Here is a 23,198-nt window from a genome sequence, read left to right on the forward strand (position 1 = left end):
GGATGGGAAGATTCTAAGGCAGAGAAATTAAAGGACCCGTGTGCTCTCCATGTAGAAGTCTTTTAAGGTTATTTATCTCAACTGAGGAACTCCCTCCCTCCACACACTGTCAAATGCCTACCTGACAGACAGTGGTCCACCTGCTGAGAAGTTTCCAGCATCTGGGGGCTATCCCCCCACTTCCGAGGAGGGTCCCTTTCACTGACAGCTCAAAGTGTTTAGCAAAGATGTCCTTCCATGGAGCCAGAATTATTTCCTTGGAGATTCAACCGACTGGCTCTCGTTCTCTGTTATCAGCGAAGAAAACTTATGACAAACCCTTAAAATGCTGAAGACGACTCTTGTGTTACCCCTTAGAGACCTCTTCTGTGGAATCCTTCACCCATTCGTCATACAGATTAGACATGGTGCTCCTTCCCACTCAAAAAACACACTTGTATATTCTTCTCCCTTTTGTCTAGACAGGGTCTAAAATTTTCAGAACATTTTCAGAATGAGATCCTATCCCAGGGACCTTTTGGTAAAGATTTATAGGCATTCATTGTCATGAGTTACACAATCTTGTATTTCTGGTCAAAGAAATAATTGAGATGAGTTGCTTTATATTTCACCTCTACGTAGGAATAATGAATAATAATGTTAAATTGAGGGTCCAAGATGTGCTGGGCACAGTGCTGAGTGCTTAACATAGGTTATCCCATTTCATACTCCAAGCTAAGCAGCAAATACAATCAATCGAGAGAGTGTTCACATGTTTTGGAAATTGGGTCTTGGATCCTGGAAAGGAGCTCTATTCTATGCTTCATTTGCACTTCACTCATAAAAACACCCTTTGGTAAGAGCCATTTGATGTACAAGGTCCCTTTTTTTAGCTTTGGCTTTAACTAAGAGGTCATGTTTTGCATTCTCTGACTCAATCCTCAAAGGCTCACAGCTTGCTTAAAATGTAGAAGACAGATCACACTGGTGGGCTTGAAGTTGGGGAAAACATTTTTCCCCCCATCTCTTCTTTGAGAGGGATATTGTATTTCAACCACAGGGGTTCTTTCTACTTGTTGCTGATTTTCAAAAGAAAAAAGAAAGGAAGAATAAAAAATACAAAAATCTATTAAGCACGGTCATTAAAATCGAGTGTGAGAAAACAATTTAGAACAGAGGCTCTTGAGAACCTATGATTTAAAGAAAGATAGAAAATCACTCTTAGTCAAAAAGATGATGCACTTGCAATATTAACATATAATCAGAGACTCATTCCTTCTAGTTGAAGTGGAGCCAGGAGTCAAAAATGCCAAGTCATCACTAAAAAAATGGCAAATCCTCGTATCTCTCTCCCTGATAGAAGCACCTAGAAAGACAATAAAACTTTACAGAACTGCCAGTTTCCAACATGCTGGCAGCCAAACCCAGCAGATGCACCAACAAGAAAGGCAAACCTAACCAGTCTAGCAGGGGCACCATTTGGCAAATGGACGGCCTGCCACCACACTGGTTTCTATTTCAGACAACAAAATTGTCCAACACCGTCTAATAGAGTTAACTCAACCAGCTGTGTGGCTGACAGGTTTGCACCTGCTTTTGATGTCAGATCTGGCTTCCGAACAGCATGCTCTATTCTGGCTCTTCTCACCATGGTGAAATGCGGTACAAAATTTCCCAGTGCACAAATTCAGGAACTCGCTCAGCGCCTTGGATGTGCTCCGGCGCAGAAGTGAGGTTTATCAAAGATGCACAAATGTCCCCAGAGTGAAAGGAGCTGGAGCCTAAGGGGCTTTCAGACCCGAAGCGGAGGGAGAAGTCAGTGACTTGAACTTGCCGTGGAGGCCACGGTAGCTCCCTCACCTGGATATGACAGTAGTGGTCAGCCCCCAGAGAGGAAGAGTCTCAATTGGAAGCTCAAGCTTCACCCTGCAAAGGCAGCTAGGCAGCAGAACGGCCAACAGCGACATTTCCCACATGCAGGGAGGTGCATATGTTTCCATTTATTTGCATCCTATTGACTATGCAGAATTCTTAATAAGGCAAGCGGAAGAAGCAGAAGCTGACAGCAAAATACAAGTCGAGAAAATAGGAATCAACTGGTTAAGGAACACATCAAAACCAGGAAGGCTGGAATGGAGGCTGCTATCCTTAACAAGAGCAACCCCTTCCTTAGGAAGAACGGCAGGGACCCACGCAACTATCCAAACATTCTGATTCCAGTAGAAAATACATAGGAACAATTTTTTTCTATGATGGCAGCTTCATAGTCCGATTATTTATCAAGGCAATTGCTTCTATTACTTGTTTCCATGTGCTTATGTGGAAAGAGCATAATGCCATCCTGTTCCTAAAACTTTTACCTTTTTTTAAGATTATTTGACAGAGAGAGAGATAGCGAGAGCAGGAACACAAGCAGGGGGAGTGGGAGAGGGAGAAGCAGGCTCCCCACTTAGCAGGAAGCCCGATGCGGGGCTCGATCCCAGAACCCTGGGATCATGACCTGAACCGAAGGCAGACACTTAACTGACTGAGTCACCGAGGTGCCCCTTACCTTTTTTTTTTTAACCAAGAGTAAGCAAAGAAATTCACAAACAGGAACATGCTCAATACAACAAATTGGTGTGATTCCTATAAAACAAAAGCATGTCCTCAGGAGAAGCAATTAAGTGGGGATAACAATGTTGTTGAAATGTTGGGGTCTGTGAATTATCTCTGTGAGCCTCAACTTCTTCATCTGTTAAATGGACATAATAACAGCACCTACTTCATGGCAGTGTTAAGAGGCTTGAGTTGGTTAATTAGTAGAAAGAAACTAGCACGTTCTTTACTTCCCCCCTGGGTTGTTGAGAGAGGTGGGACCACATCCCGCTTCCACTGCTTTGCGCCCTTCATCTTCTGGATTTGGAGGCAGAGAGGGGGGCCGCTGTCTTTGTGTGATCTTGATGACAACACGTCACCTCTGTGAACTTTATTACCTTTACCTGTTACGTGGGAATGTATAACGTGTGACTTATAGAATTGTTACGAGGAGAAAAGGACCTTTGTATTTGAATCTCACGTGCTCTAAGTAATACTATTGTGACAGTTACAAACCATGTCTATACAGAAGCAGAATCAGGCAAAATGATGGTCCCATTAGTCACAGATCCTCCTACACAGTGCAAAGTTTCAGGACGGGAAGCCTTGGGAAAAGCAGAAGGGAAAGTGACATTAAAGTGCCACCCAACCTCTCAAGGTGTCCAAGGGGTTGAGAGTGGGAGCTTTTCCTACACCCTGAATCTGCAGCCATTTGTAAATCCGGGCCCTCTCATTCTTCCTGTATTTTCAGCGCCTCCTGTTGGGAATGAAGGTGCTGGAGGAAACCATTTGGGGGCTAAAAGGCACAACTTTAAGAGCCACAGGGGCAATGTGCCTTCCACTTAGTGGATTGACAGAGACACCTCGTGTTCTGGCAGGGGGCTGGGAGTTGTCCAGAGAAGCAGCTTTGACTAGCGGTTGGCTCAAGTCAACAAGCATCGTTCACCCCAACTCTTCTTCCGCCATTTTCTCTTTTCCAACCCCTTCAAGGCAGACTTCCCTCCCCCAGCACATCTCCTATGGAAGCTCTTCAGATACCTCCTCCTGCTGTAACAGCACAGGGGTGGGGCTGGTCAGGGAATGGCTGAGAGGAATTCTCTTCTGAGGAGTAAGTTCTTGATGTGAGGAGGTGACTGGTATCCCTTTGACAGCCATTGCTCCATGGTTCTTCATGCCCTTCACTCAACAGTCCCTTCTGCAGAGGCAGTGTGGCCTCATGAGTAGAATGACCTGGAACTGAGTCTACCATCCTCACTTTTTTTTTTTTTTCATTTCCTTATACACACCAAAGTCTTTCCCAGCTCAGAGCCTTTGCACTCTCTGTTCCCTTTGCCTGGAATGACTTCCTCGGGCTTTGCATTCTCTTCACTTGATAAAGAGAAGTGCTCCTCCCATCCTTGATGTTTCCCACCTCAGGACCCCGTACCCTTCCTTCTCAGCTGACATAATGAAGAGCAGTTATTTTATTTATTTGATCCCCTTCTCATTTTTATCTGAATTCCCTAAGAGGCTATAATCTCATGAAGATAGGGACCATACTCTTGTTTTTCCTCGAGGATCTCCTGCGGGGCTTCACAATGAACATGAGGTAAGTTTTTCGAATAAATGGACGAATGTAATTGTGACTCTTGCCCAATAATGACAGGACCTTGAAAAAGTCACTCAACTTTCCTGAACCCGATCTTCCCATCTAGAACACGAGAGGATCACCAGCCTATAGACCGGTAGAGCACTGGATGTGGTAGGCATTGTTACTCTACTGAATCAATGTTAAGATGCCCATCTTTTGCATGTTAACCTTTTTTCTTAAAAAAAAATTTATTGGGGCATCTGGGTGGCTCAGTCGTTAAGCGTCTGCCTTCGGCTCAGGTCATGGTCCCAGGGTCCTGGGATCGAGCCCCGCATTGGGCTCCCTGCTCTGCAGGAAGTCTGCTTCTCCCACTCACCCTGCTTGTGTTGCCCCTCTCACTGTGTCTCTCTCTGTCAAATAAATAAAATCTTTAAAAAAAAATAAAATAAATTTATTTATTTATTTGAGAAAGAGAGAGAGCACAAGCGGGAAGGGCAGGGAGAGGAAGAAAGAATCTCAAGCAGACTCCACACTGAGCACAGAGCCTGATGCAGGGCTCGACCTAATGACCCTGAGATCATGACCTGAGCTGAAACCAAGAGTCCAATGCTCAACCAACTGAGCCACCCAGGTGCCCCACATATTAACCTTTTTGATTTAAAGATCATTTTATAATTGCTTGGGTCTTAGATTACATACAGTATGGTAACATCTCACTCTTATGCAGGACCCAAGTTCTTCTTGCATTTAACAAGGTCCTCTGGAAAGCCATGGTTCTGTGGCTCCATGCAGACATTTATCATTTAAGAAGGAAGTTAACACCAACACTAATGCATTTGACTCCACAATTTCACCACTGCCTCCTTCTCATTTCCCCTCTAAGGACGGCCTCCTCCCCCCTCTCTTAGTTAATGAGATGACTCTCCCAAATTTTTAAAAAATCTATTTTTCCTTCAAAAGCCCCAGGGAGTTAGAATAATGAAACACATTTAATTAAGCTATGCAGAACAATTCTGCCATCTAGGTGGCATTTTTCGTCCCACTTTCGTTGGTCATTCCGAGGATTCTATTCTTCTTTTTTTAAATTTTATTTTATTATGCAAGAACTAACATTCATAGCATCACTGAGTATGTGCTAGACATCAAGCTAAATGCTTTTCATGCCTTACTGAATTCTCACAGACTCCCCACCATGAGTGGGGACCAGCACAATCTCCATTTTATGGATGACAAGAATGGGGTTCAGATGTATCTAGTTACTTACTCAAGGTCCCACAGCTAATATGTGGCAGAAAAAGTTAGGATCTGATTCCAAAGGCTGTGGATTTATAGGATGGAATCCTCCAAAGACTACAAACATATGCCGAGCACAAATTATGTTTGCAATTACAGAGACATCGTTGCCTTGTGTAAAATAATCTTTCTAAAATTTTTATTTATAATAACCTGCTGTTGATCAAATTGAACTTTACCAATGGCAAGCACATTAATTTAAAGGATATATGAATTAATTAGCATAATACTAGAGATTAGCTGCCAAATATACATATCCATCAAAACTCTTTTGGTTGCAAGTAGCAGGAAACAAACTTGAACCACCTTAAACCACTAGGGAGTCTGGTGGTTAACATCTGAAAAGATCAGTGATAGGGTGGACTTCAGGTGCAGCATGATCATGGATCTGGTTTGTTCTCCATACTACACTTTTCTTAGTTCTGTCTCATGTGTGAGTCACCTCTATCCTCAGCCTCATTTCTTTCACGGTAGAAAAATGGAAGCAGAAATTCCAGGACTCACATCTGTACATTTCCCATATAGCAAATGGATATGATATATGATCTATTAGACCAACTCAAATCTCATGCCTACTCATCAACCAACTGGTATAGTGAGATGGATGGGGTATTTTTTGTTGGCTGTGGCCAAATAGGGCCTGCCCACACCACAGGCTGCATAATGGGGGAGGGAAGGAATGGAATCTGGAGAAGCAAGTGTCCTATACTCCATACTAAGCAAAGCTTGTTTTTAACAGGAAAAGAAATGGCACAGGAGAAAGAAAAAACAAATGAGGCTCAGGGTTCACCACAGAAGCCTACCTTACTCTCCTGCTAAAATTCTCCAGCACCTTCCCATAACACTTGAGACAAAGCCCCACACTTTCACCATGGCCTCCAAGACCCTACAACTTGGTCTACCTCTCCCAAGGCATGTTCTACTCACCCACCCTGCTTCTGCCACTCAGACCTTCCTGCTGTTCCTCAACCCATCCAAGCCATTTTTCAGCTCCAGTCCTTTGCCCATGCTGGCCCCCCATCCAGAACATTCTTTCCCCAGATCTTCACATTGCTTTCTTATTCACTTCATTCAGATATCGGCTAAAACGTCACTTTCCCAACCACTGTATCTCAAATAACCCCTTTCGTGATGGGCATTAAGGAGGGCACTTGGCATAATGAGCACTGGGTGTTACACGCAACTGATGAATCACTAAATTCTACCCCCAAAACTAACAATACACTATAGTTAACTAAGTTGAATTTAAATAAAATTTTAAAAAAATCAATATTGGAAAAGTAAATAAATAAAAATAAAGTAAAATAACCCCTTTCGGGGCGCCTGGGTGGCTCAGTTGTTAAGCTTCTGCCTTCGGCTCAGGTCGTGATCCCAGGGTTCTGGGATCGAGCCCCGCATCGGGCTCCCTGCTCTGCAGGAAGCCTACTTCTCCCTTTCCCACTCCCCCTGCTTGTGTTCCCTCTCTCGCTGTGTCTCTCTCTGTCAAAGAAATAAATAAAATCTTTAAAAAAAAAAAAAAAATAACCCCTTTCATCCTCTATTCCCCTACCCTGCCCTATTTTCTTCCAATCCCATGTCAATCCCAATTTATAATCCCACGATATAATCATTTATTTCCAGTCTCCCCACCAGCACGGGAGCTTCAGGTGGGGAGCCTTTGTTTGCTGTGTGTGTGTGGTGGTCTGTGTCTCATGCCTACTACAGGGTTGAGCCCACGAACGGCTACGTGAACCAAAACAAAGGCACACATGAATGAATGAATGGACAAAGGAAAGAATGAAGTGCAGGAAGGCATTAGACGAACGTGGGTAACAGATGTTAGGGGACCGCTTTTGTTCTGTTTGTTTTGTTTTGTTTTCACCTAGTCGGCTGAAGACAAACACTTTCTCCCAGTCCTGTGCTCAGAGCTCAGAGTCTATTTAAGAAAGGCTCTGTTTTGGAAGTGGAAGATTTTTTTTTTTTAATATTTTATTTATTTATTTGACAGAGAGACACAGCGAGAGAGGAAACACAAGCAGGGGGAGTGGGAGAGGGAGAAGCAGACTTCCTGCTGAGCAGGGAGCCCGATGCGGGGCTCGATCCCAGGACCCCGGGATCATGACCTGAGCTGAAGGCAGATGCTTAACGACTGAGCCACCCAGGCACCCCTGAAAGTGGAAGAGTTCTTAAATTCCAGCTCTGTAAATGGTTTAGAGGCAGGCCCAATGGCTTCCTCCCCCATCTCCCGCACTGTGTGAGGCTGCATGACAACGGTGTGGCCCCCTGCACACTTTAAAAAATCAAGGCAGACCACCACATTATGACCTCCCACGCACCCAGTGTCAAAATTAAATATGGGCTTCCCTCTGCCGTTCGACCTTTTACTTCCTTCCTTCAGCCTCGTCGGAATTACTGAGGCTCTCTTGCTGATGTGTCTTTGCTCAATTCTTTGCATCCAGTTAATATTTACTGGCACTCCTCACAGATGCACAAAGTCTGAAGGGACTCGTTCTAGAACTAATTTAAAGGGAGCTGATGACTCTGCAATTGAGCCTTTGACTATTCTCATAAAAATTCTCCCAGGAAAGGTCAACTTCTCCCCTTTGTTCTCCACTCTCTTTATTCTTGGCAATGCCAACACGGATCTCTATGCTAATGACTATAATAATAATTGAGGCTGATGGTAAGAATATTAACGTTTTCAGGAAGGTTTTGTGATTTATAAAATGAAATCCCGTGCATCGCATTTCTGTGACAAGTTAACCTGCAAGACACGCAAAGGACTCGTGCCCACAATGGGTGGATCTTGGTACCCACTTTGTAGCACTGGAAGACTCCCTAGGGGCTCCTAAAAACACATTTCGAATGTTCTCTTTCCCGGGGCCGCCAGAGGGTCAGAGAAGCAGGTGCTGAAGTCAGAGAGGCAATCTTGGTCCTGGTTCTACCACTAAATGACCCTGGGAAAGTCATTTTTCTCAAAAATCTCAGATTTTTTTTTCTCATGCAAAAATGGGAATCACAGTACCACGGGTTTCATGGTGCTGTTGTGAGGATAAAATAAGATAATGCTTGTAAATATCCTTAACACAGCATCACAGTCAGAGCCAGGGCCACGTTAGCAACTATCATTATTCACCCACTGACACGTGTTTAAGTGTCTACGCTATGCTAGGTAGTGGTGAACACAGATAAAATCGACAAGGTCCCTGGAGTTGTTCATCATCATCATCACCACATTGTTATTATTAATCACAAAGGACCTAGAAGGAAAGAGGACAGGTACAGTGGAAGCAACCCATCTAGGTCTGGGAGAAAGGAAAACTGGGTTTTGCATGCCTCTGTCATTAACCAGTCTCCCATCAGTGAAAACTGAACCCTGTGTCTTTCAGGCCCCCAATTTCCTCACCTGTAACAAAGCACAGAGAAGAAATGGACAATTTCGATGTTACAAAACCAGCTGAAAATAATTTGTAACAACTAATAATATATTTTGTGGATTTGAGACATAAAGAAGAAAAATCAGATCAGAACCCTGTATTTTAGGTTCTGTATTTAAGGTTTCGATGATAAAGTGACCTTTTCAGCAGTGACCCTTAACACGTGGCATGGGTTCCATAGGACTCCCCTCTTTGCCATCTATATGACAGATTTGGGGATACTACAAAAAGCTGGACCCCTGCCCCATCACCACCCAGAACAAGTATCTTCTTCCAGCTTTAGAAGAATATCTACAACTTAATCTGAACTGATGGGTGAGAACTCCTCTTGGGTAATTCAGTAAGTTCTTGTCTTGGGGCAAAGTCACTATAGGCACAAACAATTCAAACTCCCATCTGTAAGTTGAACAGAAAAGTAGGTTTATGACCCAGGGCTGCCTGGAATGACCACTTAGTCCCTGATGACTGCATCCCAGGCACCCTCAGCTGGAACGTTAAAAGCCTGTTTTGTTTTGAGAAAATGTGAGTGAGAGATTAGAGGCCCCTCTCCCATCTTGCGGGGCCTCTGGTCGCAGAGAATCACACACCAGCAGTTTTTTTATGTGATTTCACCAGAATGTCTTTCCAGTAATGCGGAAAGCATACAGAATGAGGGAGACCTACGAGGTCCAGAGACGTAGTTGTACAGACCCGAGGGTAAAGATCCTTGGAGGCAAGATACCAAAACTTCCTGTTATCACTCACTTTCATAGCTCCCAGCCTTAAGGTTCATCAAGTTCTTATTTTGGTGATGATTATAAATGAGGATGATTACGATAAAGTTAATAAAGCAAATATAAGATACTGTGTGATAAAGTAGAATGCTTAAAGAGGCCATGGATGTAATATGAATAAGTGGTCCAGGTGGGGACTAAGATGAACTGGGCAGGTGTTCTTGACAACACCTAGTTGACCATCTCCAGGTAGGAGGAAGGTTCTGGTACAAGATGGCAGCATAGGAGGCTCCTGAACTCACCTCTTTCCATACACATGGAACTACATATGCAGCAATTGCCTCTGAAAGAAATCCAGAGACTAGGTCCGTGACTCCTATACATCAAGTGAACAAGAAAATGCCCACATCAGAATGGGTAGGAAAGGCCGGGATGCTCTTGCCATAAACCCTACCACCTGCACAGCAAAATACAGTCAGGATGAGACTCAGGACTCCCAGCTTCTCCCTGAGGAGTGAAGAGTCTGGACCTCAACACCGAGGGCCCCAACCTTTAAGACTTTCAGATAGGAATGTGGAATTATCATCATGGGTTTTTCATATTTTTCTCAACATTAACTGAAAATCTATTTTTTGCGACATCTTTCAATTTTTAAATGTTGGGAGTTATTCAACTTTTGAAAACAATAAAAGCATCCTGTGAGGCAAACAAACAAACATAATAGGAAAACACCACAACTTCAGGTCAATTTGCAAACACAGGAAGTAGTATAATGGCGTTTAGACCCAAACAAAACTGGATTTGAATTCTAGCTTCATGTTCTACTAGCTGTGTGGCTTTTGTCAAGTTGTTGAACTTCTCTGGTCCTCAAATTTCCTCATCTGTAATATGAGTTGTTATGATTTATAATTTGACCTGCTGGTAGTCTATATGGCATCCATTTTCCTCTTCCTCATTCTTAAGAGAATTCACGTTTGTTGAAACTTCATGCTTCTTGTAAGACTCAATGGGCTTTGGGGGTAACTTACCCCATCCCCAGTTCTTAGAGTAGGTCTGGTTTGGTTTAATGTAATCCTATTTGCCTTTTCAGTGATTGGACTGGCAGTCCAGACTTAAGCCAGCAGTTACATGGCATTTTTAAAATGGCTGTTATTGGCCCAAAGATGGGCACATGACCTAATTTGGCCATGAACAAAGAAGTCATCCCAGGTGTTGCTGACAGCTAACTTAAGGTCACAAAGGAAGAAATTTGATAACAAAGACTTTAATTCCCAAAGAGCAGAGTCAAGAGAGCATAGGGAAAAGAGCCAGAACCTTGATCATACTGCATCTGAAGTCCACCCTGCCTATGGAATTCCAATCAAATAATTCAATTACAAAACTGAATTTAACTGATTGTTACCTGCAGCAAAAACATCCTAATTCATCTGTAAGGACAAGCGACTAGCACATAGGAGGCAGTTAATACATGACAGGTTGTATCATCAGAGTACTTTAAAATTTCCATTATAACACATTTTAAAATATATACGCTTCTTTTTTTTTTTTTTAAAGATTTTATTTATTTATTTGACAGACAGAGACAGCGAGAGAGGGAACACAAGCAGGGGGAGTGGGAGAGGGAGAAGCAGGCTTCCCGCCGAGCAGGGAGCCCGATGCGGGGCTCGATCCCAGGACCCTGGGATCATGACCTGAGCCGAAGGCAGACGCTTAACGACTGAGCCACCCAGGCGCCCCAAAATATATACGCTTCTATAACGTAACTTAAGAAACTTGAAATTTCTCTCCCTCCCCCCCAACACATAATGATGTATTAATTAAATTGTTAAAACTTCCTTTTACTAATAGTGATGGAAATATAAAGGAAATGAGTCCATGTCTCAGGAGAGCTGTTCTCCATCACACAGGAAACTGACTGGTGTGTGTATTTGTTCCTGTGTTTGGACAGGACTTAACCAAATGAAGCAAATCCTCAGGAACTGGCCATGGGGATTTGAAGAAGAGTACACCATGCATCAGCAGATCAGCCAGTTTAGTTCCCAAACTGTGGGCCCTGGATAAAAACGTGGCTGGCCTCCCGTGCCTGTGCCAAACTTAGCTAGCGTCACCAACCTAACGGTGACTCCTCCAACCCCGGGATCCAGGACAGGTACTGAGGCACCAGGAGGTTGCACGGGGGCTCAGTCACACCTGTAGGCAGGCAGCCTCTGTGTGGAGGCAAGAGAAGGGGGAACCAGGGCGCCTGGGTGGCTCAGTTGGTTAAGAGAAGGGGGAACCTGCGAAGCAAGGGGACAAAGGCAGAGAATGGGTGAAAAGCCCCGTTCCAGCTGTCCAGCTCCCACTCGGAAGGGATGACAAGGTGGGCTTCTGTCCTCTGTGCAAGGAGGTGCACAGACAGACACTCTTCCAGGAGAACAAACAAAAGACTGTGGAAATAAACTGGCCCTTCACACTAGGCCACGTGTACCTCCCTTGCGGTGGAAAGAATTTTTCACTTATTGTTTTGTGTGACATCAGATGTTTTCCAGATCACGTGAAGAAGGAAGCAAAAGCAGGAGTTTTTTCCTCTGCCTTCTGGAAGTGTCATCTCCTCAGCTCTGCTGATCCAAAGCTTGGCTTCCCATCTATGTCATGGCTCTAGCCGAGCATGGTACCGGTTTCCTATGGCTCCAAGACTTCGCTGCTCTGATAATCGGCCTGGCACTTCATCACGTGATAAGTTTTACTTTCTCCATGTATTGATTAAAACTGCTGGTAGGATTATTAAGTCTCCTCGGGTGCACTAAATCCAGGTATATTAGCAACGGCCATGATGATAGATCTTTTCCAAGGCCCACCGTACCTGCCACAATATCTAGCAGATGGCAGACCCTATACAGACACCCACCAAGCTCCGTAACAGAAGCAGGGGATAGACAGTCCCCATGGGGAAAAAAAGGCAGCTGAAGTTCCCAGCCCAACTCTCTCTCTCCAGGATTCTCCTTTCCCTCAGGGGTTATTTGCCAATGAACCCGACATTCCTCATGGTTTGAGTCCAGTCCCTCTTCTGATTTTTCATTCCCCCGCCCCCCCACCTTGGAATGTTACCCAATCCTGGGGCTGTAACCACCACCAATAAGCTCCCAACCTGTGTGTTGCATTTTTCAGTCTGAACTCAGACTCTCCTCTTCAATTGCCTACTTGAGATTTCCACTTGGATGTGCTCCCCTGAGCATGTTCGAAACTGGATGCTCTTCCTGACCTCCTCCTCCCCAAATCTGCTTCTTCTCCAGTTTTGTAAAAGGAACCACCATCTATTCAGCTGTACAAGTGAAAAATTATTGGTTATTTTATCTCTTTTCATGCTTCATATTCATCTGCCGGGTCTTGTTCATTTTACTCCAAAACATGCATTAAGCCCATCCACTTCTCTCTGAATACACAGCTGTTACTCCAACCCAAGTCACCGCCTGCTCTCTCCTGGACTATGCTACGGTCTCCTAACCCCTTAAAACCCTCTGTCCCCAGTATACTCTCTGTCAACAGGCACCAGAGTAATGAAGACGGTGTTTTTCCTTGCTTTATATTTTCACAGAAGGGAGTTGCAGCAAATTATTAGTATATGTCACCAAATTACCAAGTTTCAAAATGAAGACTCTCCTGGTGTTCAACCCTTGATACATCTTTGTTAGGCATGCTGGTCCCCAAATCCAAAGACTTGCCCCAGGACTGAGGCAAATGGGAACAACAGGCATGCTTTCTGCGCGACCCCGAAACAACCCAAATCACCTTTCCCTCAAGGTAAAGGCAGGGCCAATTTCTGGTCCCTTCAAGTTGCCAGCATTGGGTTTCCACCATTTGTCGAGCTATTCATTGGGTGCCAGTTGGAAATGATTGACTTGCATTGCAGGGTTGGCATACGGTACTTTTGACTTCCGGCCAAAAAAGAGACGTCTGTGTTCCAGGAGGGAGGCCACAAACAGAGAGGATGCTGAAGAGAGGCTGTTCACTTAGCTGTCAGGCTGGACGCCCAGGGAGGACCATCCACCTCTCATGGGTCCATCAAGACACAGGTGGGGGCAGATCAAGCTGTGTCTCTGGCCCAGGGAAGGAGGACAATTAACATCTGGGGGGTGCCAACTGTAACCTAGATGCTTGGCTGAGTATACTACATGCATTTAAGTGTCACCACGGTTCTCTAGGGTTGCAGTGATCTCTGTTTGCAATCAAGGAAGTGGAGGCTCAAAGAAGTTAAGGAACTTGCCCAAGACAACCCAGATGAGAGGGTATGAACACAGCACTGTCCAAACCCACATTTCACAAAGTCACACAGCTTGGTGGAATGTGCTTTGGGCTCTCAATGTGGCACATGCCCTTGGATCCTCTCATATCTCATTTCGACATATCTCTTGCTGATTTACTTTGAAGGTCAGCCTTCCGTGCCCCCCCCCCCCGCCGAGTCCAGAGTCCCAGACTGACAGCACAAGCCCACAGGACGGCTTGGTCTCCTGGGTGCCTGAAGCCACTGCCAGAAATATTTGTTGAGCACACGATGATCCCACAGATAAATATTTGCAAAGAGTTATCACATTCACCCAGGGAAGTTTTAACTCCAGTCAGGCTCTGAGATTTAACTGAGTGGGCTCTTTTATTGGCATTAAAAAAAGAAACCAACAGTGATAATTCTGACTATCAAATAAAACCATGCCAACCTGGGTTAGTGCAGTCTCTTAATGGTTCATTAAGCCAGGAACTTTTCCTGTGGTTATTTGAGAAATGAAGATTGAAAAAAATATCAAGGTAACTTGGATATGAATTAAACTCACATTCACCTTTTGTGTCTTCTTCAATTTCTTTCATGAGTGTTTTGTAGTTCCTAGAGTATAGATCCTTTACCTCTTTGGTTAGGTTTATTCCGAGGTATCTTATGGTTTTTGGTGCTATTGTAAATGGAATGCAAGTTGGTACAGCCACTTTGGAAAACAGTGTGGAGGTGCCTCAAAAATTTAAAAATAGAGCTACCCTATGACCCAGCCAATTGCACTACTGGGTATTTACCCCAAAGACACAGATGTAGTGAAAAGAAGGGCCATATGCACCCCAATGTTCATAGCAGCAATGTCCGCAATAGCCAAACTGTGGAAAGAGCCGAGATGCCCTTCAACAGATGAATGGATAAAAAAGATGTGGTCCATATATACAATGGAATATTACTCAGCCATCAGAAAGGATGAATACCCAACTTTTACATCAACATGGATGGGACTGGAGGAGATTATGCTAAGTGAAATAAGTCAAGCAGAGAAAGTCAATTATCATATGGTTTCACTTATTTGTGGAACATAAGGAATAACATGGAGGACATTAGGAGAAGGAAGGGAAAAATGGGGGGGGGGAATTGGAGGGAGAGATGAACCATGAGAGACTATGGACTCTGAGAAACAAACAGGGTTTTAGAGGGGAGGGGGGAGGGGGGATGGGTTAGCCCGGTGATGGGTATTAAGGAGGGCACGTACTGCATGGAGCACTGGGTGTTATACGCAAACAATGGATCGTGGATCACCACATCAAAAACTAATGATGTATTGTATGGTGACTAACATAACATAATAAAATTAAAAAACAAAACAAAACAAAACAAAAAAACTCACATTCACGTTTATATCTTCCTTCCATTTCCTTTTCTGTCAGGGTAGTAATTTACCATGTTGTTGCTTCTTAATGCAGAAGCCTGACTTCATAAATCAAGAAGTTAATATAAAATACGTAAGTGGTCAAGCCAGGTATCATCAATTAAAGCCAAATAACTTCTCTTCAATCTGAATCCGTAACTCTCCTGGGAGAAGATGTTCCTTTCCCACTCATTTGTGCTATAGATCTCCTCAAGCACCTCAGTCTTCCCATACACTCACCTCTCCACGTCCTGCTCCCTTCCCTAAAATGGGAGCCACAGGACAGTCATCATTCCGCTGTTAAAAAACAAGGGAGAAGTCTCTTTCTCCCTCCCCTGCCTGTGAACAGCCTGCAGTATAACAAGTATAAATTAAAGAAATAATAATGATGATCATCACCACAATAAGAATAACAAGAAGAAGACAAGAGAGACATGACCACTATTCGTGAAATGTCCACTACACGCCGGGCACAACGGTGTTCCGCATGTATGATTTCACTTAATTCTGGTACAACAACAAGACTACAACACACACACACATACACACACTTAATGTTCTATGTCCGACAGACCTGCAGGCCTAAAATTTGACAGGAACTGCCCCTGGGTCTACAAGTTTGAACCAAGAGACAGCGTGAGTATTACCGAGTATGACCAGAGCTGCAGCACCAGAGGAAGGAATAAAAGCTACCGGGAAGAAGTTTGGGAAAGAGTAGCAGAGCATCGAGTGGTCCCGATCCTCGGCCTCTTCTCCTTAGGGGTTCTGCTTCCCTAGGAGGACATTCCCTTTCCTCCTGTACCTCCAACTGGTGAGATGAGCCTCTACTATGGGATAGTCCACTGACCCGCAGGGCTCAAAGACAACAAGACACATGGCAACACTGGGTCCCCCAATATTCATATGAGGGCTTCCCTGCCTTGCCATCTATGGAGAGTTGGCATCTAGCATACAGTGGGTACTAAAGACCTTTTGGGGGGATGAATAAATGGCAATGTTGTGGACTACGGCATGCAGATACATCGGTCTCACTCACAATCTTATATTTGCAAGTTTTATCATAAGAGTTAACGATTTATAGACTGCTTTCCACATGCCAGGCTCTCGGATAAGATGCAAACAGTTTTCTTGTCCCTGTGTTACATCTCAGGAGGCAGACCTGGAGGAATTAAGGGACTTGCCCAAAGCCTTGGATCTAGAAGAGTTCTGACCCGGGATTCAAACCCAGGCAGGCCAGCTTCAGTGCCAGACGCTTCACTCCGAGGCCACACTGCCTCCCACGGGGCCCGGTCCACCAGCGGCCCGGATGGACTCTTGGGACAGGACTGGACAGAACAGCCTTGGTTCCACACAGGCAGAACAGGTAATGATCTACATCACCATCCCAGGAGTTACCAGCTATATGCCCTGCACTTGGGGAAGGGACAGATGTTTAATAACTTCGCAGTAGCAAGGAGGAGGTTACATAACATGGCTGAGCTATTTTTGAACTTTATAAAATGCTGACTGCTCTTTTCAAAGTGCCTTCTGTAAAACCAGGAATATTAAACATAAAGAACATTTTCCCCTTGCCCCCACCTTTTTTTTCCCCTGAAATCCCAGGGACAGAAACGGGCCCACGTCATCCTCAGCAAGTCGACGTTTCTACCAGGTCCTGCATTGTAAGCAAGAAGTCATGGCTACGGAATCCTAAGTGCACAAGCTCGGGGTAGGAGATTACAAGCCACGTCCCTGGAGACCACAGAGGGATGTGTGTAACTGCTTCCAAGATGGCACTCAACCAGTCCAAGCTGGACCCCTGATCCCCAAAGCAATGTACCATGATACCCACCCACATGAATTCATCTGAGCTTCTTCTCAAACTATGTGCATTCTCCTTACTACATAGTGGGAGTAATGAGAGCTACTTGGCTACCGGATGCTTGGCAGAACCCTGAACTCGAGAGTCCTGGGCTTCCACTGAATGAGCTGCTGGATCCAACTCAGGCTGCAGACACTGAAGATCCCCTACCATTGACAACCTAAATGTCCATCAGGGGGTCATGATCAAACAAACAGTGCAACGCTTATACAACAGAGCACAGAATAGCAACGAAGATGAATATGCTAGAATGCCATGTGTCCTCAGAGACCCATCTTGAACCACAAGGCTGAGGTAAAGGAAATGTGAATGTATCATTTATGGGCATTAAAATGAACTGTGCTTTGGGTCTAAGGTTGCACAGACATCTATACAAGAAGTACAAAACATGCACACAGATTTGGATCCCTACCAAATTCATGGCAGTGTTTTCCCTCCTGAGGACAGGAAGACAAGAAAGTGGGACTTGGGAGAGATCTAATCAGGACTGTGACATCATCAGTAATATTTAATTTCTTTTAAAATTTTTGAAACAAATGTGACACGTTCACTTTCGTTCTCTGTGATGAGTGGTGGGGTGGGTGTTTTATCAGACTCTGTACCATTCTTTTTTTTCCCCCTAATATTTTTGGAAAAGTCCCTGTTACCAGAGTTTGTCGTGAGACAAACTTCCTTCTTCTTCATCAGATTGTACATTCTTGGCGAAGTTATATCTTCATTCCTGTCCGTATTCCAGGGGCCAGCACAGGGTCCACTGGATGGAAGGAATGACTGATGGAGGAGAAAACAGTAGCCTTAAGGCTTTTCTGAAAAACTGCCATTTGGGGCTTTCTCCAGTTCCTAGTCCCTTCCTTACCTGGCAAGTGTCTTCTCTTCCCTGGGTGAATTTAAGAAACACCGGGACAATGGGCAAGTGTGCTAAGGAGCCAATGCTGTTACCATATTCCAGCCTCATACACAGGGCGAGCACTGCCAGCGCCCCACGGATGGAGAGATGTTTCATGAAACACCAGGCGGTGGATGACGGCTTACCCCACTTGATGCATTGCCACTCTGGGGCTGAAACACAATCTACAAAATTGCTGCATTCAAAGCGTAACTCCTAGAAATAGCATGATAACATTGCACACCAGAATTTTTTTTTGTTTAAGGAATGGAATTCAGGGTGGTCACTGGAAGGAGCTCTGCATGTCTTGACAATTATCCTTCTCAAATCCCTTTTCCTGTATATATTATATGTCAATTGCCCTAAAATTGAGTTATGTTTTCACCAAAATTATACATTTGTGAATATTCCAGCTGTAGGGCACTTCTTATGGGAAGGAAGCATTCATTAGCCCAGCCCTTGTCACTGGGCTGACAGCAATCCTGCCTCCATAAGAGGTTTCCATGCCTCATACTGATTCATCGGAGTTCCTTCCTGTTATTTAGACAATTATTTAAAATGCTGAAAATGGCAGTGCAGAAAGAGGATTCCTAAGGAGGGAATGAGGAGAGGGGAAGGGAAAATTGCAAAGGACCACGATTTCTTAATTCAAGAGTTCATTTTTCAGGTGTATACTGATTTTAAAGAGGCATAATCCTTCTACACCATCACACACACACACACACACACACACACACACACACACACGCACGCACACGTCTCCAGACTCAGCTCAGAGATAATCCCTGAACTGTAGCAGATTCAAAGTCCTAAACCTTCCAGAGACATTTGAGAGTGACGTGTTACTCTGCTGATAATAAACCCAACCTAGTCTGCTGACTGTAAGTTCTGATGACCAAAACCACTTCACTGGTCATTTTGACAGTCATTCAATAATCACCGGGAGCCAGGCACTGTGCTACTCTCCAAGCATCACCTCATTTAATACTGAGGTCAATCCACAAAACATTGGTTCTCTGTGCACGATCCCCAGACCAGCAATATCAGCATCACCCAGGAACCTGCTGGAATTACAAGTTCTGGAGGCCCGCCCCGGGGGCGACTGGATTACAGACTCTTGAGTGTGAAACCCAGCCACCTGTGGTTTAACAAATCACCCTCCAGGTGATTCTGATGCATGTTCAAGTTTGCGCAGCGCCACCTAGAGAGAGTGATGCTATTATCATCACTCTACAGTAAACCACCAAGGCCTAGAAAGGTAAAGTGACGGGCCAAGGCCTACAGGAAGTGGACAAGACAAGATCTGAACCCTGACAAATCTACCTTCGGAGCCCTGTCCCTTCATCACGGAGCTATGCTGCTCGTTATCTGAGAAAGGAGCGGGGATTCAATCACCGAACATCAGGCAAAAGCATGCAAAGTGGGTGCAGGAGTGATCATTCTACATGTCAACAGCTGAGCCACAATGATGAGCCACAAAGAACAATAACATTTCTCAGAAACATAAAACTTAAATGCCCACCAAGATGGGAGTAGTTAAATACATTAGGATACATCCATACGATGGACTATAATGCCGCTTTAAAAGTGGTATTTGCCAAGATTTCCAATGATCTACAAAAACAGGACAAAAGAAGGGAAGAAATTCAGATACACACTCAAACAGAGGATGGAAGCCCCAGCGTGGGCAGTCTTCCCAAAGTGTAACATGTTGGTGAGGATGTGGGAAATCTAGTGACTTCACAAGTGGCTTGTGTGAATACAAATTGGGATAGTTCCTTGGTAGGACAATTTGGCAACAGATACTTCAATTTTTAAATGCATGTGCTCTGTGACCCCAAACTTCTACTTCTTAGAATCCACCCTGGAGAATCACGGGCTCTGTGTGCACAAAGAGACATGTGGGATGATGATCACTGCAGCTTCATTTCTAATGGGAAAAAATCTGAAACAACCTAGATTTCTATCATTACGGAGACTGGATAAATAAATCATGGTATATCCCTATTGAGAAATGCAATGCGTAGGTTGCAACACACATACACACACACACACACACACACACACACACACACACCCCTATGTATATCTACACATACAAACATATCTACATTCCTTCCTACATAAGTCTGTGTATATGTATGTATACATACATATATACATCTGTGTACATACATCTATACATGTGTATATTATCTGCATATAAAATCCATATATATCTGTATATATATACACACAGGCACACCTGAGATATAGCTATAGATAGAATATGGATAGAGAGATACATAGCTGGATACATAGACAGGTCTCGAGAGTAGGTTTCCAAGGTATATCATTGAGTAAAAAAAGAAAGTTGCAGAAAACAAAGTATGATGTAAGTTATAAATGAAAGAGGAGTCCAGGGGAAGAGAGGAGAGGAGAGTCAATCAGAGAAAATCCCATAAGCACACACACAACATTCTCTACTTGCAGGGCACGTTTTCAGCAGGGAGTATGTATGTATTGCTCGGAGTTTTCGAACAACCAACCAACCAACCAACCAAAGAAAACTCTGGTCCCATTTTGGGAGACAAGCAAAGATTGCCCTCTTACTGGTGCAGAGTGTGAGGTGGGGCCTCCAGCTTCTCCGTCTGCCCATAGCAGCTGGCCTTGGCCTCGGGGATGTAGGAGAACTTCTCCAACATGGAATATGCAGCAGTGGTGAGGATGCCCAGGCCATCCCTCACCCTTTCCTCCAGGCTGTAGTCCCAGTCGTCGTAGGAGACTGAAATGAGTCCTGATGGAAACTCCTTTGGGATGAGCTCTGTGTTCCCAGAAACCAAGCTGGGGATGATCCAGAAGAAATCATAGCCAGTGAGGCCCAGGGAGCGGGCCTCACTCAGGATGAGGACAGCCTCATCTTTGGAACAGTAGAGCAGGATGACGGAAGAGTGGATCTTTTTCAACTGGACCTGCGTCTTTGCATCCTCAAAGGAAGTGTCCAAGGTGATCACGTTCTGCATGTCCCAGCCCACAAAGCTGTTGTCCACGGTGGTCTTGATGAAGCTGATGAAGTCTCTGTACCCAGGGAAGATGGTGGTCACCAGGGAGAAGACGTGCCAGTCGTAATCCTGCATGATCTTCAGCATGACCGTGGCTTGTTGCTGGATGGACGCTCCAAATTGGAAGAAGGTTGACGTCGGATCCTGCCAACAGGTGTAAAAAAAAAAAAAAAAAATCAAAACAGAGGATGAGGTAGAAGGCGGTTTACATATAACCATCTGTCTTTATAGGCTTAAAAAATGCCTTCTTAGAAGGGAGGGCAAATACATCACACACCTATTCATTCGAGAACATTCCTGAGCACCTACTATATGCCACACTCTGGAACAGACACTGGAAATACAGAGAGGAGAGAGACCCTGAACTTGGAGCCCACAGCCTGGCGCATGAAGGAGATCTATTATTTCTGCTTCTGGCTTATCCCATTTCCCCCCTGCCCTTTGGGGCCCATATGGTTTCAACACAATGAACTCTATCTGGCCCCAGGCTCAGAACTGGAAAATAAAGCCAACAGAGACAACATCAGGACATAGAGACACAGTCCTGATGATGCACTTGAAGCACCTGGAGTCTGCCATGCCTGAAGCCATTTACTCTGGACCTGTTGGTTATGTAAGCCAACAAGTTCCCATGATCGCTTGAGTTAGTCTGAAAAGGATTTCTGTCACTCGGACTCTAGACTCCTGTATAATATAAACTATAATAAATGCTAACTGGACATTCTATCTGAATGTTTATCTGAATCAACAAATATTTGTTGAACCCCTAACTATGCAGCAACACCATTTTAGGACTTGGGGAAACAATGATAAACAAGACAGACACAGACATGGTCTCTGCCTCCGTAGATCTGGTGGGAATTTGAGGAAGAGCAATTTGCAGGGACTAGAGGCTGAGAGAAGTATAAGGGGATGCTGAAGGAGTGTCCGGGTGAGGAAGAAGGGAGACGGGTGGACATTATCCTCAGAGGAGTCCTGCAGATACATCTAGACTATTCTAGGAGCCGGAGATAAATGTATTATGGCTCATGAAGTAGGGGGGATGAGATGATGGCGAAGAGCTTGGCAGGAACCCCATCATGTGTGGCCTCAGGGATATGTTCAGAGGCTTAGAACTTATTCAAGCATAAGGGGGAGCTGCTGAATGCTCTTACTCTTGAAAGTGACGTGGCAACTTGTGTTGGGTTAAAGGGCCTCTAATAGTTTTTTTTTTTTAAAGAGTTTATTTATTTGAGAGAGAGTGGGAGAGAGAGAGAGAGAACACAAGCAGGGAGGAGGGGCAGATGGAGAGGGAGAAGCAGACCTCCTGGCTGAGCAGGGAGTCTAATGTAGGGCTCGATCCCAGGGCCCTGAGATCATGACCTGAGCCGAAGGCAGACGCTTAACTGACTGAGCCACCCAGGTGCCCCAAGGGCCTCTAATAGTTCTAACACCCCCCTTAGTCACGATCTGATCATGAAAACAAACTTCCATTCAGAAAAGGCAGACAGTGCATACAGCTGTACCATTTACAAACTACCTTCACACCCCTTAACTCATAAAATCCCCATGATGATCCTACAAAGGTGGTGGTGTTGGCAGGGGGGAAATGAGGCTCGAGATGAACTCAGGCTCTGGTTCCATGGCCAGCCCCCTTTCCAAAACACAGCCCCAACTTTCTTGGGATCATTGAAGATCTGCAGATAGCAGGTGCTTAAACCATGCTGCTGACTGATAGGCAAGGTGCAAAAATGCCAGCTAAAGAGAAGGTGTGCCTATGTGTTAGAGCAAAACACAATTTGACAAGTGCTGAGTTATGGTTTTCTTTCCCTGGAAACTAAAAGAATTCTCCAGAAGTCCTTATAGTGTAGCCATGCTTTCATTTTGCATTCTGTAGTTACCATATGCATTCACCTCAATAGTAGGAATACGGAGGTTCCATTGTGTGTGTGTGTGTGTGTGTGTGTGTGTGTGTATTAAGAGTGGACGATCAATTCCATTTGTCTTTCAAAACAACACTTTGTAGCCGTGCATGCCAACCCTTTCAAGAAGTCTGCCAAGTGTTGCCTGTGGGTGCTCAGTGAATAGAAAGTTTTATCTGAATGGGCCAAAAGTTGTAGTTCTTCGAAATACTTCCCTTTTCTGAAATGCATGGGTTTGGGGGATAATTCAAGTGCAGTACGGCCTGAAGGCAGAGAGGGAACAAAAAAACGGGAATAAATGCCTCTGGGT

The 23,198-nt window shown here is 44.6% G+C and overlaps 1 protein-coding gene across 2 annotated transcripts in view; it reads right to left on the minus strand.

Moving 5' to 3' along the window:
• GRIN2A (glutamate ionotropic receptor NMDA type subunit 2A) overlaps positions 1–23,198 on the minus strand; it is a 379,408-nt gene that overhangs the window by 144,930 nt on the left and 211,280 nt on the right. For both annotated transcript variants that reach the window (XM_032392269.1, XM_032392270.1), the window contains one exon: positions 20,539–21,131. In XM_032392269.1, coding sequence (XP_032248160.1) covers positions 20,539–21,131 — 593 coding nt within the window. The remainder of the gene's footprint in view (positions 1–20,538; positions 21,132–23,198) is intronic.

The sequence above is a fragment of the Phoca vitulina genome, unplaced genomic scaffold (assembly GCF_004348235.1).
Source record: "Phoca vitulina isolate PV1807 unplaced genomic scaffold, GSC_HSeal_1.0 scaffold66, whole genome shotgun sequence".
In the NCBI taxonomy this organism is placed as follows: domain Eukaryota; kingdom Metazoa; phylum Chordata; class Mammalia; order Carnivora; family Phocidae; genus Phoca; species Phoca vitulina.